Below are 19,549 nucleotides of genomic sequence, written 5' to 3' on the forward strand. Positions count from 1 at the left end.
TATAAAGGCAACAAGAGAAACCCAGGAAAGAAAAGAAAGACGGATGGACATTGAGTATAGCAATGCAAAAGAAAGTAGTTACAAAGGAAAACGTCACAGGGTTAGGATTGAAGAAAAGCCATCAATCAAAAATCAATCAATCAATCATTCCATCCTGGACTTTCCATTGTTTGATTTTTGCCTGACGGCTTTTCTTCAATCCTAACCCTGTGCTGTTTTCCTTTGTAACTACTTTCTTTTGCATCGCTATACTCAATGTCCATCCTTCTTTCTTTTCTTTCCTGTATTTCTCTTGTTGCCTTCATTCCATCCTGGATTTTCCAAAAGAGTATAAAATTTTTTTTCTTTTACTTAATTTATTCAGCCAGGGCTTCTTTGGCTGCTGTTACTTTCATTTTCTAGGCTATATACATTTAGGATTTTTATGTCAGTTTTAAATTCTACCTCCTCATTAACAGTTTCTTTTTATTTTTATTCTTTCTCATTAACAGTTTCTTTTTATATCTACAAGTGGAAACATAATGTTCAGTTAACCATATGATGATCACTCTGGGTTACTCCTGTGTACATTCTGACGTCTTTTGTTTTAAAACTGTTTTTTGGGGGACTGTTATGTAATCAATTATTTTAATTGGAGCATTTCCTGATGCCATGTATATGTATGAATCTCTTTGTGTGGAGAGAAATCATTCAAAATTTATACTAAATTTAGTTTACACATATTAATTAATCTTATCCCATTATCATTTACTATATTTTCTCAATGTGGTGTGCTATTTTATTTTCTACTTGTTGCCCTGTTATACTATTGAAATCTTCAGCAGTTATTATTTGTTTTGTATTTCCTATCCCTTGTGCTATGTCATTTAATTTAGTGAAGAATTTTTCTTTGGTGTGATCTGGTTCAATCTCATGTACTGCATAGACTCATATTATAGTAGTTTTCTGACCATATAAAGTTACCGTATATTTACCTTAATGAGACTTTCATCAATTGGTTCCGAACTTGTAATAAGTTTCTATAATTGTTTTCTTTGTCAATAAATGATTTTACACCCCACTGTATAAGTGTATGCAGAATCCTTTATTTTCTATGCTGTTTCCCTTCTTGTTTGTGATAGAACAATAATGTTCTGTTTTCTGTCACTCTAATTATTTTTCCTTCTTTATTCGTTAGTCTTTTACTGTTTCATGTTCAAATTTTCACTAGTCCATTTCCGTAGCTTTATCCATTTACCAGTTAATCCAGCTGGATGCATCATCTTCGGTCTTTTAACATTTTATTTTTTTCCAATCTTAGAATATGTTCAAAAATTCTGAAACAAACTTATGTTAAGAATATTGGTCTATAATTTTGCAGGTTCCTTCTTTTACCCTTGCTATATATAGATGTCTCATGCACTTTCTTCCATTTGCTTGGGATTGTGTCTTGGAACAAGACATTCACAATGAATGTAAGTTATGCAAGAGGCCAATGCAAAGATTACTCTTTATAAAGCTGAAATGAGATTCCATCAGGATCTGGTGACTTATTTGTTTTCAATGCTTTCAGCTGCTTTTCATCAACAGACACTTATTTCCGTCCCCTCCATGTAGGAGGTTGTTTAGCAGTCAAATGATGATGTGTCTATACAGTTCTCCTCTGTGTGAATGGTTTTTTTAAAACACAGAATTTAAAACTTCATCTTTCCTCAGCCATACCAGTCTGGACTGGACTACGAGTGACTGACTAGAAGCCTTTGACACATTTAGTGTTTTTATGTAGGACAATAAGTTTGTGTGGTTCTTGGCAGGATATTTTGGTAATGTATGATGATGGAAGTAATTGTATGCTATTTACATCAACCTTTTTGTAGACACATTAATTTCTACTAACTTTTGCCTGTTGACTTTCCTGCAATTTCTTTTTTTAATTTCATAAATCTTTTTTATCACTCTTCCATATTTTGTTACTAAACAACAGTGGATCTCTTGCACATACTTCTGCAAATTGTGATTTTCAATCAGTTTAAATTTTGCTCATAATTTCTCTACCTGCATCATACTGGAACTTAAATAACTAATTTATTGTCTAAGTAGGATGTTGACTACTACTTATCTTCTCTTTATAGAATAATAACTTTCCTAGCCTTCTAGATGGATATGTTTACTTTAGTAACCATTATAGCTATGATGACATTGCATTTTCTAATCCCTGTCTCTATATTGACACTTTGGATAAAATTAGGGTTGTTTGTAGCTATAAGGGCTAAATTTTTTCCACTATATGTGGTGAAAGCATTCAGAACTTTTTCTCAAGACTGTCTGTCAGTCTTTGTCCTAAGATGACAATTCATATGTTCTTGTAAAAATTATTCCTGGATGAAAACAATTACCAGTAAATAAATCATCAGAAAGTAATGCAAGATTCCAGCTTTAGTAACTTTCAGACTCTACTTCAGTCTTGGGCATGTGTTGAGTAGCAAAATATAATGTTTTCAGGTAAGTGCCACTTGATGTTCTAGAGTGATGGCCCTATACACATTATATGCTACTGTTAAAAACAAAGATTCCAAGACTTACCAAGCGGGAAAGCGCCGGCAGACAGGCACATGAACAAAACACACAAACACACACACAGAATTACGAGCTTTCGCAACTGGCAGTTGCTTCGTCAGGAAAGAGGGAAGGAGAGGGAAAAATGAAAGGATGTGGGTTTTAAGGGAGAGGGTAAGGAGTCATTCCAATCCCGGGAGCGGAAAGACTTCCCTTAAGGGATATCCATCCGCACATACACGTGTATGTGTGTGTGTGTGTGTGTGTGTGTGTGTGTGTGTGTGTGTGCGTGTGTGTGTGTGTGTGTGTGTGTGTGCGTGCGCGCGCGCGAGTGTACACCTGTCCTTTTTTTCCCCTAAGGGAAGTCTTTCCGCTCCCGTGATTGGAATGACTCCTTACCCTCTCCCTTAAAACCCACATCCTTTCATTTTTCCCTCTCCTTCCCTCTTTCCTGACGAAGCAACTGCCAGTTGCGAAAGCTCGTAATTCTGTGTGTGTGTTTGTGTGTTTTGTTCATGTGCCTGTCTGCCGGCGCTTTCCCGCTTGGTAAGTCTTGGAATCTTTGTTTTTAATATATTTTTCCCTTGTGGAAGTTTCTTTCTATTTTATTTATATGCTACTGTGGTGGATGTAGCCTGAGAGCTTGCATTGTTGAGTGGCATAGCGGAGAGATGACAAGTGTGTTAGTTTGGATGCCAGGATACTACCAGTGAATGCCATTCCACATGCAGATAACAGTCTGAATGGAAACTAAGAGCATCATGAAGATGTCAAAGTCTTAAACAATTTTCTCGCTTCATGCAACTCAGCATGCCATATTGCAGCATGACAATTCCCAGTCACAGGACATGAGAATGGTGAAAGCCTTCTTGAAAGAATGCAGCTACCACTGTTTCCAAAGCCTACGCGTTCTTCAGAGATGGCACACATCAAACATGTCTGGAATGTGGTTGCCACCTGGGATTAGCCGAGCGGTCTAAGGCGCTGCAGTCATGGACTGTGCGGCTGGTCCCGGCGGAGGTTCGAGTCCTCCCTCGGGCATGGGTGCGTGTGTTTGTCTTTAAGATAATTTAGGTTAAGTAGTGTGTAAGCTTAGGGACTGATGACCTTAGCAGTTAAGTCCCATAATATTTCACACACATTTGAACATTTTGGAATGTGGTTGGCTGTCAACAATTTTCACAATGTTACTGAACACAAAAAAATATTTTCTTAATAAAAAAGATGAGTTAACTAGTCATTAATTGTATGTTCTGCGAGGCACATTACCACATTTGCATTATGATAAATGTCTTTTAAATTAAAAATACATAATTAAGATAGACTATACAGCATAGTATCTATGGGAACTTTAGTCACTGTCCAGTTATTATGTCATAACACTGTTCTGACCTGTAGAAAACCCAAAGCATACCTTATTATCAATATAGTGTAGGCCATAATTAGGAATTGTTGGTTAGTAAAATGTATAAAAACAAATTGTAATAGTTGCTTCACTCAACTAATGTGTTCCCAGACCTTTTCTGGATTCCTGAGTGCTCTCCTTTATTCTAAGATCCACAGAACATGATGCCTGACTTAATTATGTAGTGTGAGCAGAATGTGCAGATTTTTTGTGTTTCCAAATTTTCTAATTGCATTGACTTTTGTCTTGCTCTGCTCATATGACACTATTGTGTATCTCTTCCTTGAATATATCAGTTGAAATCTCTTACTAAATTTATGTTTGTGTATGGTATTGTCTTTCATCTGTGCATTGTTTTTTTCTTTTGTCTTTGTAGTCCCAGAATGTATGAATAGTATTATAGAAACCTTTCTGTTTACAGGAACTGACACAAGCATTATATGAGTTCATCTTGTCAAATCTGCATACAGTAGATGATGAAAATAAAGTGGACAGTCTGCAAAACTCGCAATGTAAAGGAAGCAGTTGTTACTTTTTAGGTCTGGAACTAGATCCATTGCTCACTGAAAGAGCAAAAAATAGTAACAGATATGTCTCCAGTATACATTACCATTGTCTCAATTTTATGACTGATGACAAACTAACTGTTCTGAAAACTTATCTTAAACAGCATGGGAAACAAAAATTTGATGTGATATTCTGTTTTTCAGTGACAATGTGGATACATTTAAATTATGGAGATGAAGGGTTGATTAAATTTCTTAAGGACTTATGTGCATGGACAAAAGTTTTAGTGATTGAACCACAACCGTGGAAGTGTTACAGAGCAGCAGCGAGAAGGTTGTGGCGTGCTAAGGGCAAAACCTTTCCTGAATTGGATGCTTTAACAATAAGACACAATGTAGAGACTGAAATTGAAGACATTCTTGAAAAGAAATGTAATTTTAGTAAAGTATTGGAAACTACTTCTGAAGACTGGAAAAGGAAAATAATATTTTTCAGAAGACACGACTCCTAGTAAAATGTGCAGGTGAAAAGTTATCAACATGATTACACCTGTATTCCCATTAGCCTCTCTTTATTTCACTAGATGAAATGCCAGTATTTTTTAAGAGTAAAAGTTATAAACGTCATACACTTTCTGCCCATACAGCATGATGCACTACAATCTAACTTGCAGGGCAGGAAGGTGAGCCAGACCTAGTTCAAATCTGCATGGCACGTTAATGAGTGTTGCTGGTGTACCAGCCAACCTGGATGTGATTTTTAAGCAGTTTTCCTGGCTCATTTATGCAAATGCTAAGCTGATCCACACTTTCTGCCTCAGATAATGCATTACACAAACATTTAAAATACAATCACACACAGAACAAAGTTTACACAATTTGCAGGCAAGAGATGCACATGGCTTCCCTCCTTTAGGTAACTGATGACTGCAGCAACAAGGAGGGCAGCCCCACGTAATAAAATGAAATCTCTGAAACTTGGGTGCAATAGAGCCAGAATCTACATCATGATAAACACTAAATATAAGAAGAATATTCTAAGTCACACACTTACGTGAACACTTATTGTCCTATATAAAGTATTCCACCTTCATCTGCTTGCATTTCATTCTTCCTTCTTTTAATGATGGAAAAAATTGTATTGTAAACTTTGGTTTTTTGTTTAACTTGCCCATATGAAACACATTTCAGAATCTTTCTGCAAGTTTTCACCATCAGTACCTTAAATAATATCTCTCTCTCTCTCTCTCTCTCTCTCTCTCTCTCTCTCTCTCTCTCTCTCTGGCTGTGTGTGTGTGTGTGTGTGTGTGTGTGTGTGTGTGTGTGTGTGTGTGTGTGAGAGAGAGAGAGAGAGAGAGAGAGTGAGAGTAGTAGTAGTAGTAGTAGTAGTAGTAGTAGTAGTAGTAGTAGTAGTACCACCAGTCTAAGGTTCTAGTAAAGAAAAGGGAGGAAAAACGAAAACTCATATACAAATGATATTTATTCTTTATAATTTTCATTGCTTACTTCCAATTGTTTGTTGCCTTCAGAGTGTATGTGAGTCACAGGAGCACTGTGCATTCACTGCTAACCTTCCATGTTATGTGCAAAGCTACCCCAAGTGGAAGGGGCAGAATGTAAGTCAGAATGATTTTGAGAGTTATAAACAGCCATTTCCAGTCAATGGAAAATGCTCAGAAACCATTGTCTCATCATGATTGTACCATGTTTGAACAACTCAAAATCTGTTTGGGAAGTGTGGAGCTCAACTTGATGTCTGAACATTGGATTTAGGTTTCCCATTGTTCCCCAGAATAACAAGTGAATGCTAAGTAGATACATTAATCAAGGTTATGCCCAATACTTTTTCCACCTATATTTCTCCAGTTGTAACTGATGTTAGACTGCAATAAGCTGACTGTTAATAGTGTGTTAAACTCTAATCTTGAGATGCACGATTATTAAATGTTTCTGCCAGCTTTAATATACCATGCAGCTTAGAGGTTAAGTCTACTCTGCAGTAGAGTTGAAAAGGTGCAATACATATCTAGTGATCTCATTTTTCTGTGCTATCTGATGTCTTCTTTTTAAAAAAAAGTCCCGTATTCTGCCAAAAGATGCTGTGTTGTCTACTTTGACAGACTAAAGTGACATTTTTTGAGTACAATCAAGCTGTAGAACATTACTTATGCACATCACCGTGCTTCCACATCTTTGATTTTTTTATATTTTTCTATACAAAATTTGTGACAGAGGCACTATGAATTTCATAAATATTGAATATAGTTTTGTGGGAAATGTATTAACATAGCATAGTTCGGTAAGCAGAGGGGAAAAAAATAATATTTCAGTGCAGAATCATATTCTGTGTAACAGAATTTTTTAGAATAGTTTGTTAAAAATGAGCTAGTCACAGTTAATACCCACGCACAATGATAGAATACCCCATGCATCAAATTCGGTACAGTTCCTATAGTAGTTTGTCAAGTGAGAGACTTGGTGGAAGAGAATAATCCTTGAAATCTGACATGTTTTCATTGGCATTATGTTGTTATTAACAATTGAATATCACTTTCATTCTCACGTAACAGATATTCATCATGACTGTGGGTGTTAAAGACCTTTCTGTGTGGAATGGTAATTTTGTCCAGATTTCTCGAGTTGTCCAAAAAAGATCACAAAGAACGTCAATGAAACATAGCTTGTTGGAATGCAAAGTTCTCCTTTGGTGAAACATTGCATTTCCAAGGGCTCACCAAAGCCGTGTCTGTGTGGGATTCTTTTGTGAAATAATCAATTAAGCTGTCTCTTGCACTACACTAAAGACAACATGAAACATTGACCGTGGAAGACTATACTGTATAGAAATGAAACATGAGGACTGTAAATACAGAAGACATTTGAAATGTGTTTATTCAGGAGGGCTTCAAAAGTTCTGTGAACAGAACAGTGAAATGGAAAAGTATTAATTTTGACAGATCCACTAGAGAGCTTGGTGGAAAAACTGTTCTAGAAGAAGGAACTGGTGGACGATGCTCTTCCCAAACCTGAGGGCAGAATGTGTGAGAAAAGACAGACATTGAGCACATTGCATAAATCATTGGTATGTTTGGATAGGTTTGATATGGAAGCATGTGGAACTCCACTGAGGGTCCTCTAGCCACAGAATTACTTTTTTACATAATAGCAATAGAGCAGCAATTGAAATTGACCAAAGCTGTCGTAGACATTGCACTTCCATCTTCTGTTTCATGAGTGAAAATTCTTCCAATAAATAGATAAATCAGAGCCACATGATCTGGCAGCATGAGAAAGCAAAAGTGCAACATTTTGTTTCGTTTAATTCACAAGAGCTGTCCAGACATCTTACACTGAGCACAACCATTTTATTCTTTGTAATCATAAGTCATTTATTACAATTTAAACTGTGCTGCTGTTTACTACAAAGATATTTTGTACACGATAATTGTAAAGCAGTACTCAAAATTGACCACAGTACTAGACGTCCTATTTCTGCCAACTGATACATGAATGAAAATTCTTTTACAATAAATAGATCTCTGAATTCTACCCATTTTCGCATGACACAACATAAGGGAAAGCACAGAAAAGAATTCTGTTAGACTGATACAGGATCTTGTTTTTATGTTCTTCAGCCAGCAATATTTGATTTTGTCTTCTGTTCATTTAGGTATTCATTGACTTTTGTTCATAATTTTCATTTTTTTCCACAGTGTTTTTATTTATTTGTAGTTAATTGTTTTAGTACTGATCTTATGCTTCCAATTTTTTTATCTTAATATGCTACTGTCCATGTGATTTTGAAATGTACTTGTGAGTAACTTGCAGCATAAGGTACTTCATATTGTGACATTTTATTTTTTAAATAAAACATCGAGAACTGGAGTAAAATGTAATGATTATTTTAATAGTTCAAAAGTTTCTAGACTAGTTTCTTGATATTTCGTTGCTACTGCTACATGTTTTATCATGTTATCTTGAGAGAAAGGAACAATATGTGCGAGTTTTAAAAAACGAAATATCAATCATTGGTTTCAGACCGAAATCATTTTCTGTCTGGAAGTAGTATAGTTAAGGAGCAGTGCAGTTCTACAGTGGTGAAAGTGCACCATTAGTGACCAAAGAACTACATGTGAATTATCAATTTCAGAACTTGCGTAACAATATATGTACTTCATATCCACGGTGAACATTTTATAAAACTGCTTGAGGATTACCAGTATGATGCATCAATGCCTCTTGCTCTCAGGAGTATTAGTGGACAGCACAAAATGTGCCACTCTCAAACTTAGTCCGAAGACACAGGATCCTGCAAATGTTGAATGCAGATATATTTAGTTTGTAATTGTATCTTCAGAACTACTTGAAAACCTATTTTGTAGCTGGATTGTCAATCATCATGGCCACCCAAGTCAAACAAGTAAAAGGTAGTACAGCTTTCAAAATGGTTTATTAAGTGAATAGATAACCTTCACATTCATGCTCTGGTTTTTAAACTGTCTGATCAATAATAATTAGAAAGTTGGAATTTTCTGTGACTCTATAAATGCTTTTCATTTGCTTCATTATGAATTACTTGTATCATAATGAAATTGAGGGCTCAGTGTGTGTACTGCTGAAATCTTGTCACAAATAGGAAGCAGAAAGTAGCTGCACAACTGTGTTATCCAAACTAGAACTAATGGTTTTGTGGTGCACAGGAATTATTTGTCACAAAGTTGAAGTTGCATAACTCTCTGTCCTTAGTCCCCGTACTGTTCTTGAATTGTGCTAGTGGCTTAACTTCAGCCTACAGTTAGAAATACAAGTTTACTGCATTTGCAGATAACTCCAGTCTTGTGTCTGAGAATCATTGACCATAAACATCAATAACTTTCTTTCTAAATAACTTTAGGTATCTTTGTGGAACTACAGCAATTGCACTTAAGAGTTTAATAAAAAGCAATCTAATCACAACAACAAATTTATTGACATCTTTGATATTCGGGAATCCAGCCGGATGTTCGCGTCGTTCTTGCACGATATTTCAACAGCGTGCCTCACTGCCGGGAAAGCATGGCACGCTGTTGAAATATCGTGCGAGAACGACGCGAACATCCGGCTGGATTCCCGAATATCCAAGATGTCAACAGATTGCCGGGAAAGCATGGAGAATAACAAATTTATTTTTTATTCTAGCAACCAGTTTTGGTCTACAAGACTCTCAGACTAGAGGTTCCAGATGACATGAGCCAGTTCACAGAGAAGTGCCCAGCAGTTGTGACAAGTACCAGTAGGTACGACTCATCAGTTCTGTGAACTGGCTGCTCTTGTTATCTGAAACTGTTGGCCTGAAAGTATAGACTGAAACCGGTTACCAGACTAAAAAATTAATAAGCTATTGCAATTTGGGCTACTGTTTATTAAAATTTATGTGTAAAGTTGTAAATTGATTTAATGTTAATTCTCAAACCACCTCAGCGGAACCATCTATCCAAAAGGCCCCAGTGGAAACTAACATAATAATAGTCAATATAAATGAAGCACGTGTACAACAAACTCTTCCATATTTTAAATCAAAACTACAGAACTGACTGTGGACAACATATTCTTCAGATTCTGGAGAATTTAAGGTCTATTTCTTTTACAACTAGAATAATTCATCAGATTGAGGAAGCATCCATCACACCATGGAAATCACCAGCACTAAATTATTGGTGTGCATAGTTTTCTTTTACTGAGTAAAGCAGGTAAAGCTGCAGCAGGTAATTTGCTAGTTTTTAATAAACTTTTGTGTTGGCGAGAATCAAGGAAAAATAATACATGTAGAACATAATAGGCTATGTGCTATATTTGGGACAGTTTAAAAACAGTTCATAAATTCCTATAAACTATGTATTCTACTACATTTATGTGATAAAATTGAGTAAATGTGATACATTTTGTAACAAGTACAGTGGAACTTTGATTTTACATTTTTCATGATTCTACACCATAAATTCATAGTCCCTGTGAAAAACCCATAAGATCAATGCTAAAAATTCCTCGATTTTACACTTCTTCCTAGTAAGAATTACCTTGATTCTAAGTTCTCAAGTGACTTCATCCTGTTTTCTTCCTATTTATGTTTGATGCGACTGAACAAGTTATAAGTGACACAGAAGGCAGACGGATCACACCATGGGCGGTGGCAGAGTTAATGGAGTATTTTAGGCCATTGTGGAGGAAATGCTGACGTAATCCACAATCAGTATTGCCAACAAAACTTGCAACATTTAACTCCACTGCGCGACTACGATAGAACTACTGCTAGGTTCAATGGTAATGGAAAAACAAGACAGTCGATGCAAAGTTTTCCATACTGAGGAAATATATGACAAACAGGCCCAGCCACCACCTTTTCTTGTGCCACTTATAAGTGAGTCTCATCTTTCTGTATGTATTTCCAATGTATTGTATTCAGCAAAAATATCAATCTTCAACTCTTTAAATTCAGACACTGAGTCTCAAAGAATATGCTTGGTCATAATCAATGAAAAGTCCCTCATCTCTGGATTGTGAACTTTTACTGGCTGGTGACTTCTTAAGCCACCCAATAGCCAGTGCAGCCTACACACCACACTAACTCGTGCAAAATGAGCTCACTTACTGGATGTGTGGACAGGTGTAGTGACCCTTCAATGATGGGAGTAAAAGTAGGGGGGGAAAGCGTTTTGTGGAGAGCTGAAAGCATACATTTTACGCGGATGTGCTATGACAGAGGTGTCATATGAAAGTAGAATAAGGGTTTTGTGATAAGATATTTTAAAGACTACCATATATACTTTGCACCACAGGCACCACACACTGTAGATTGTAAGGATTAGCAATAATGATAGAGGGTATGAACTGAAACTGTAGCACCTGAGCTTTCTTTCACATTTACATTTTACACAGTGCACAGAAATTCAGAGCAGACTTGTAATAAGCTTGTATGTCAACTGGGGAAGGAAACTCATTTTTTCACATCTGTTTCTCTCATCAAAAACAGTGATGAGCATATGAAGTGTAGCTTGTAAGAAAAGCATTAAACAATAACAGCAATTGAACAAAGTTTGTAGTTAAGCAGATGTTTGCATTTATGCTTATGGTTTAACCACGTAGCTGTTGTGATGTTTTTGGTTTAATTTAACATGGTCATCAATTTTTGCTTTTTTTCTGAGTGAGCACAAAGGAAGAGTGTTTTTAGTGTATCATTTATGGTTCTAACATGTCAGAAAATAGCTCGATTACCTCATAGTCAGATACCAGTTTCAACTTTTTGATGAGTTTTTACTTACTGTTACACATCTGCGACCTTTTAAAGACTGATGAAATTTGTTGCCCAAATTATTGTAGAAACATTGTATTGTACACCTAATTTCTTTCACTTGGGCAGATTTTATGCAAAGTATTGGGGAGGATTGCAATTTTTTAATCATATATTTTGGGGGTTTTAACATTTTACTCAATTCTGCAGTTTCCTCAGTTTTGTATTTTTAAAGTTTGGACTGCACAAAAAGGTAAAATAGGGATTTCACTGTATTTACATACCATCACTCCTTTGCCTTTTGAGAAGTAAGATATTGATGAATTGCACTAACTCTGTTCATTCCTTTTGATACATGCACTGATTGTAACTTCATTACTATTCAAGCACCAGACTGTAAGTGATTGTCGTGTGGCATTCGATTTAGCCATCTGCTTCCTGGCCACCCCTCCTTCAAGCTTCCAGTACAACCAAGCAGATTAGTACTTATCTACCCCAGTCCTTCATCACTCTTAGTTGTAGCAACACAGTTCTTTGAAACTTCTTTTTAGTGCATAATATAAATGGATTTGATTTAATGGCACATTAGCAAATCCTACAAACCATTAATTCTTACCATGCAAGAGCTTTTAGAGTGTCTAATTAGTCAAGCTTGGATATGTTTGTTCAGCGATGTCATTTTTTTCAACCCCCCATTGTTGGCAACGCCACACGTCATACAAAGAATATACTAGGTTACCACTCATTATATAAAACTTTTTTTTTTGTATAATCTTGTGTACAAATTCATCCCACTATCAAAATCTTTATTGCTAGAAAAGAAGTGGTCACAATTATATATGTTGCTGGCCATTTAAACTGTAATGCAACAAAGGCTGCATGCAACAGACAACAAACTAGAACGAAGTATACTTTAATGCTTGGATATGCAGCTGATTAGCATTCCAGTGCAGCAGCACAAATTAGGTGGAAAAGTGCCATCTTCTCCAGTATATGACAAAATATTTCACCTTGTGTTTCTCATTCAGAAATCTTATTTAAATGTTTTTTGTGAGGAGGAGGAGGAAGAACCTCTACTAGCCTCAGAGTTCGAAAACAGCATGATCACAGCCCATCAAGATTGCAATTTCTTATTCTGTGATATTGTTGCTTGTGTTGACTGGGATTGCACGAGTGTCACACGAATGTAGAATTGATGGGTTCCGGAGGGCTTGTAGGGTGTGCACAGAATGATGTGACTGGTAGATGCCAGTCAGTATGGCACACATGGGAAGAGCAGTCGAGGTGGGGGTTGTGGGCAGGTGCTGTAGGGGAATTGTCGAGTGCTGGAGGGGAAGTGCCATTCTAAACTCAAGCCTACTCACATTTTTTATAAATAGTAAATGAAGCCCCACCCTGCCCTCACCTTAATGGTGACCATTTAAAAAGAGCTGCTGTCACCTCTGCTTTGGTTAGTATCTAAAACTGAATTCCACTGAAAATGCAACAAAAGCAGCAATTTATTTTTTCCTGGCATGTTAATCATTTGTAAGTTTCAGATAAACATCATGAGTGGCAAATTTTGAGTAAAACCCATTTTTCTCTTGTTGCCATGTTAAAATGAGCTTTTTTGACAAAACAAAATGGAGTTTACACAGTGTCACCTCACTAATGTGTTGTTCAGACTCAATTGTGAGCAAATTCTGAAACAGTGGTCTATTAAATTTATTACGCGAGACTTAGGAAAAGTAAGGTCAATAGATTCTGAAAAAGCACATCCTCTGTACAAAAATACACACATAATGTCTTCACTTACGTTGTTCCAAAAGTTTACAGCATTTCTCGTTTCACCAGCTATCGATGGCCCTTCAAAATTACATTGTTTTATTGAAAAAGTGGAATAACACAGTAGATAATGAAGTTTTGCACGATAACTGTAAGACAAAACACCTTTCTTTCTGCATGCTGTCACTTGCCAAACTCTCATTTCGATATCTCAAATTATTTTGTTAAGTAAGATCAATTTTCACAAGGTTGGTGGCAGATAGATACTTTCACCCAAGAAAAATTCAATATGTTAGCTAAGTTTTGTATGCAACAACATATTATGTAACAAGCACCAAAAACAAAGTCATAGTGACCACCTATTTTTCATTGTAAACTTTTTCTTATTTTGGGCAGTGTCGTACTTACGCAAATATAACAAGCTTGTGATCTGTTTTCATTCCAATACGCTGTGAAATCTGAGTAGGGTTTGCTCCAGAAATACAAAGGTAAAAGTCTCTAGGGAATGGAAAAGGTTACAGTGGTGTGTTTTTTGTAGGGAAGAGTCGTGAGTGGGTAATTGCTGACAAATGCAACTTGGCTCAATGGCCTCCTGGTAGTGGCAGAGTGAAGATCACATATTGTGCATAGTGTATTTTGGTGATCCAATGAGATTCAAGATGCAGCAGTTAATTGACAAGCGATATGCACTCAAAAAATCTGGCTCTGAAATGGTGGGCCTAATTCGGAAAGCCTTCAGGAATGAATCTATGTCCCAGCCAAGAATAAGAGAATGGCACAAGATGTTCTTGGAGGACTGAGAAAATGTCGCAGATTACGAGTGGTTCAGGCATTCATTAGCATCCCAAATGCAACAAATGTGTAGAAAGTGAGAAATCTTTCAACAGGGAGAAATGCCTGAGCATAAGAATGATAGCAGATGATTGGAATATGCTCAAATTGAATGTTTACCGCATTCTTAGAGACTAATTAAGATTGAGAAACGTGTGCACAAATGGTCATAAAAGTACTGAGCGATGAACAGAGAAGGGAATTGGTGAGCTGAAGTTTCGGAAGTTGTTTAACACCACAAAAGCAAATGTAATTTTTTGGACAGAGCAGCCAATGACAAAACAGATTTTCACATAAAACTACTTTTCTTTATTGTGGTCAAAGTGCTGGACAAAATAATTGCTCTCCAACAGTTTTAATCTGGCGTTTAAAAACAGTATAATTTCATAATGTATGGGAAGGTGACCAGAACTGTAGTCTCCTAAAGAATGGGCAACAAGATACACATGCATCTAACAATTATCTTATGCTAGTTTAATACATGAGGAATGCTATTTCATCTTCCCCATAAAATATCATCATACATAATAATAGATGCTATTTTTTTCTCAGTTGCAGTCAATGATATCCGCATTAAAAACAAGACTTCATAATTTATTTGCTAGGAATTCATATGTGCATGCCACCTTTGATTCGTATCCAAATTTAGTCCAAAGAATTTAGCTACACTGACTTGTTCCAGAACTTGACTTCACTTGATTCTCAACTAGACAATGTGAGTTGTTTGTTTTTTAAGATGTTCAATTTGTCTAGTTGACCTAAATGTGGTTCCAGAATATTGAGGGTATTCATAATATAATCAGCTATTTCTTCTGCATCACTACCGTAGATTGATATAAATGTATTTCCAAACAGAACTGATGAAGAATTTGTATTTACAGGTAAGTGATGATGTACTCCATACACATAAGATGACAGTTAATGGGGTGCTGATATATAAATGGCAGAAGTGTCATGTACAAAACGTGTAAAAAGGCAGTGCGTTGGTGGAGCTGTCGTTTGTACTCAGGAGATTCATATGGAAAGGTGTCCAATGTGATTATGGCTTTTTGATGGGAATTAACAGACTTTGAATGCAAATGGTAGTTGAAGCTAGACACATGGGAACTCAACATTCTGAGACCCTCAGTGTCAAGACTGTTCCGAGAATACAAAATTTCAGGCACTACCTATCACCATGGACAACGCAGTGGCCGACGGCCTCCACTTAACAAGTGAGAGTGGCAGCATTTGTGTAGAGTTGTCATTGCTAACAGACAAGCAGAATTGTGTGAAATATCCACAGAAATCAATGTGGGGCAGTGTGGCAAAATTTGGCATTAATGGGCTATGGGAGCAGACAACCCATACAAGTGCTTTTGCTAAAAGCACACCGTCTGCAGCATCTCTCCTGGCCTCTTGACCACATGCGTCCGACCCCAGATGACTGGTAGACTGTGGCCTGATCAGATGAGTCCTGTTTTCGGTTGGAAAGAGCTTATGGTAGGGTTCAAGTATGACACAACACACGTTGTCAACAAGGCACTGTGCGACCTGGTGGTGGCTCCATTATGGCATGGGCCACGTTTACATAGCAAGGACTTTTTTCCATGGTTCGACTGAACCAGTCATTGACTGGAGCAGACAATTTGCAGCTGTTCATGGAATTCATGTTCCCAAACAATGACGGAAATTTTATGACAGTGTCCCATGTCACTGGACCACAATTGCTTGCGAACGGTTTGAAGAACATTCTAGATAACTTCAGCAAATTATTTGGCCATCCAGATCACGTGACCCAAATCCCATTGAACGCTTGTGGGACAGAATCGAGAAGTCGCTCTGTGCACAATATCCTGCACCAGAAACACTTTCACAATTATAGATGATGATAGAGGCAGCATGGCTCAATATTTCTGCAGGAGACTTCCAACAAATTGTTAAGTACGTGCTACATAGAGTTGCTGCATATCGCTGGGCAAAAGGAGGTTTGACTCAATATTACGATGTATTCCATGACCTCCATCATTTTACGTACACTAATCACTTCAGGTATATGATTTATATCTGGATTTCAATGTAACATAGGTTATAATTTTAACACTTTCACAACTGTGAGCAATGTATAGTACATGCATTCAATAAATAAGTGAATAAAAGTGGTCCTTGAAGGAAGGCTCATGAAGTGCAATAACTCCATCCTGTCATTAGCCATGGAGACAGTTCTGTGATGATGTGGCCCAGTGATTTAATTTTGGTCATATATTGATACTATCAGAGATCATATTGCTGTCAAGTATTATTCAAGCTCTTTTGGTTACCAGGTCCATCATATGGTATGTACGTTGATGCCCAACAAGAACATTGCCTTTTGAAATAACTTTTAAATTTTTAGTTACGTGGCTCACAGTTTGGGTCAAGCCATCCAGTTGTCAACACTTTGTATTTTGTGTGTCACATGTCTTAAATTTAACTGTTTTGGTGTAGGCAACTGTGACGATTTTGTGTGGAGTGTAATGAGCTTGTGTTGTTGATGTGTGAAAGATGTGAACAGATTTTTTTTTTTTAAATGAACATGTAACAAAATTTCAGAGTAGCAGATCTGTTCACACTTAATTTGATAAACAGACACATGAGCTCATTACCTGGCTAGATGTGCCGAGCCATTTTATTTTAACTATGTCAAACACCCATGGTCTGTTTTAGAGCCAAAAGTCTTGACTCAGTGTTCATTGTTACAGAGGAAATTAAGTGCTACGCTGCATTAAGACATTACAAAAGCACTCTGGAAAGTATTTGTGACTGGAAGTAGTGTATCATTATTTAACAGTATATTGATGAAAGGCAATCTGTAGCAAAATGGTGTAAGAATTATGTTATATTTCCATTACTTTGATTACCAACTTTATCTTTAAAAACTGTATACATAGCCAAAATAAGTGGCTTCATAAAATCATCTGCCTTTCAGATGCAAGACCAATGAAATGAATTACAGAGAACTACCATTTCAATTAAGAAAAATTGGAAAAGATCTCACAGAATTACACATCAATTAAAAAACCTGATTTTGGTTTGCTGATGAGGATAGGGTGTTGTTGTGTTCAACACTACGGGTAAAGTACTGTTAGGGGCTTGTAGTAGTTTTCTGAGAAATATCTTGGAGCCTAATTGTGTTACTTTATCATACCAGGCAAGTCCCCCCCCCCCCCCCACCACCACCTTGGAATCTGATGTACAGGTTTTCTTATAGTAGAATTGCCAAGTACATCTGAAAATGATTGTGATTTTTCCAGAGTCACAGTTTTAGGCTATTGTGGAATTTATGTAGACAAATGTGATTGGGAGCATTGTGTCTTTAGCAATTGCTGCACGACTTACATTTGTTTGGTTATCTGCTTATGTTAATCTGTCATTTTGCTCTGCATTAGTTTGGTATCATCCTATAGTGAAATCTGGCACAAACCTTACTTCCCTTAAAATGTCGTCATCAAGTTGCAGAAGAGGATCGGTCCAGCAACTGGTGTGCACTATCAGTCATCAATTCCCTGGATATCCCTTTTCTTCCACACCACTACAGCATAAACATAGCTGTAGTACTGTCGGCCAGCGTTCATTTCCAGTTCCCAGAAGGATGCCTCTCCTCTGTACAGCTTAATCACAGCAATAGTTGACCTTTTGTCAGTGGACAACCTAGGCCTTTAAAGATCATTAGGCTTCTTTCAGCTTAACATGAAAGAGCACTTGTAGGGGACCCTGAAGAACTTGGACATTTAATACAGTAAGTATACTCTCAAACACTGGAAAGTCCAGGGTGGAATAGTGTGTGTGTGTGTGTGTGTGTGTGTGTGTGTGTGTGTGTGCACGTGCGTGCATGTGTGTGTGTGCGCGCGCACGCCAGTCTTCAACTCGACTTCTCCTGTATATGGTGAATAGCAACGTATCCTTCTCATGATATTGTTTCTAAGAGTGCTCTCCTAAGCTTATCTATGGAATGCAGCAGTTGGAAATAGAACATTCCATTTTCTGTAATAATATCAGTGAAATAACTCTCTTCGAAGAACTCAACCACGTAATACAGCAAGTGTACCCTCCTATGTTTATCTGTGGAATGTGTCAGTTGAACGTAGATCGTGCCATCTCCTGTGATAATTGCCAATCGATGATCCTTTTTTTTTTCAAATTTATGAATTTGAAACTAATAACAAATGTCAAAAATCACCTCTACAGATCATGCACTTAGGGGCCTTGGGATGTCGCACACTTACAAATACCACTTCTTAGTGTCAAATGGTTCTTCTGTGATATTTTCATGAAATGGCTCTACATTGTGAGTGGTTGCTGCATAAACCAAAATTTTGTCTTTGGTGTGCCCTCAGATAATACTCATGATCACTGAATGTGGGGAAAATGTGAGTCAATGAAACAGGTCCTCCTGTACTACTCCATCTGCATTGTAGGGCATCTCATGCATCTTGAACAAAGTGTACTGAAGACCGCTTTAGCCCCATCATATATGAACCATTTGTTTCCTCTATTTTCTGGGGATTGTTTTGCAGCAAATTTGGAAGTGTGTGCTAAATAAACATCTTGTAGGCAGCATCTGATTACGTGTTGGGAGAACATATGGTTCTACCAGAGTGTGACCGACTAATTCAGCCTGCTACTTACATTAAACCTGAATTTTACCATTAGGATTTTAATCCAGCCACAATCAGTAGCGATAGTAAAAATTTGCTGTTCCATCTCTAGCAATATGGGTACGGGCACATTAAAAAGTAATGTTTCATGGCTTTTTATCTTAACTTGGTAGCCTTTATTAGTTACTTTCTGTATTTATTTGTGTAAGAGTATAATTTCAGGTCATTATGTCAAATCAAAGTACTTAGTAATATCAATACCATAAAAAGTATACTTAACATGATGATTTTTTTGTGTACCTGCCTACAAAAAAATACTTGGATAGCTGTCATCCTTTAGAGTATTAGATTTTTCTTGTATTGCCTGTAAAATTTTGTTATTGATTTATTTGTACATAATTGATATGTGTGATACCTCTTGGGACTGGATAAAGAACTTAAAAAGAAGCAAAATATTTCATATACATATAGGGTATTTTTTATTTTCTTAATTACTGGCCCTGCTTTATTGTTACAATGCATTACTGCCTCAGTTTCCTCTGCAACAAAGAACAGTTTTAAACCTGTATTTCCCAGATAAATTATGGGACAGCAACGCCTTGGCCTGCTCAATCTCCTGGTCTCA

General features: G+C 36.9%; 2 protein-coding genes across 3 annotated transcripts in view; one reads left to right on the forward strand and one right to left on the reverse strand.

Moving 5' to 3' along the window:
* The window catches only part of LOC126333847 (probable RNA methyltransferase CG11342), a 31,922-nt gene extending 24,852 nt beyond the window's left edge, over positions 1–7,070 (forward strand). The window contains exons 2-3 of one of the 2 annotated variants that reach the window (XM_049996774.1): positions 4,362–4,479; positions 4,651–7,070. In XM_049996774.1, coding sequence (XP_049852731.1) covers positions 4,362–4,479; positions 4,651–4,958 — 426 coding nt within the window. In that variant the 3' untranslated portion in view covers positions 4,959–7,070. Of the gene's footprint in view, positions 1–4,361 lie in introns of both variants that reach the window. The other variant, XM_049996773.1, reaches the window with a different exon arrangement.
* LOC126335883 (beta-1,3-galactosyltransferase 5-like) overlaps positions 1–19,549 on the reverse strand; it is a 168,295-nt gene that overhangs the window by 47,455 nt on the left and 101,291 nt on the right. The window lies entirely within an intron of this gene.

Source organism: Schistocerca gregaria, chromosome 2 (assembly GCF_023897955.1).
Source record: "Schistocerca gregaria isolate iqSchGreg1 chromosome 2, iqSchGreg1.2, whole genome shotgun sequence".
In the NCBI taxonomy this organism is placed as follows: Eukaryota; Metazoa; Arthropoda; class Insecta; order Orthoptera; family Acrididae; genus Schistocerca; species Schistocerca gregaria.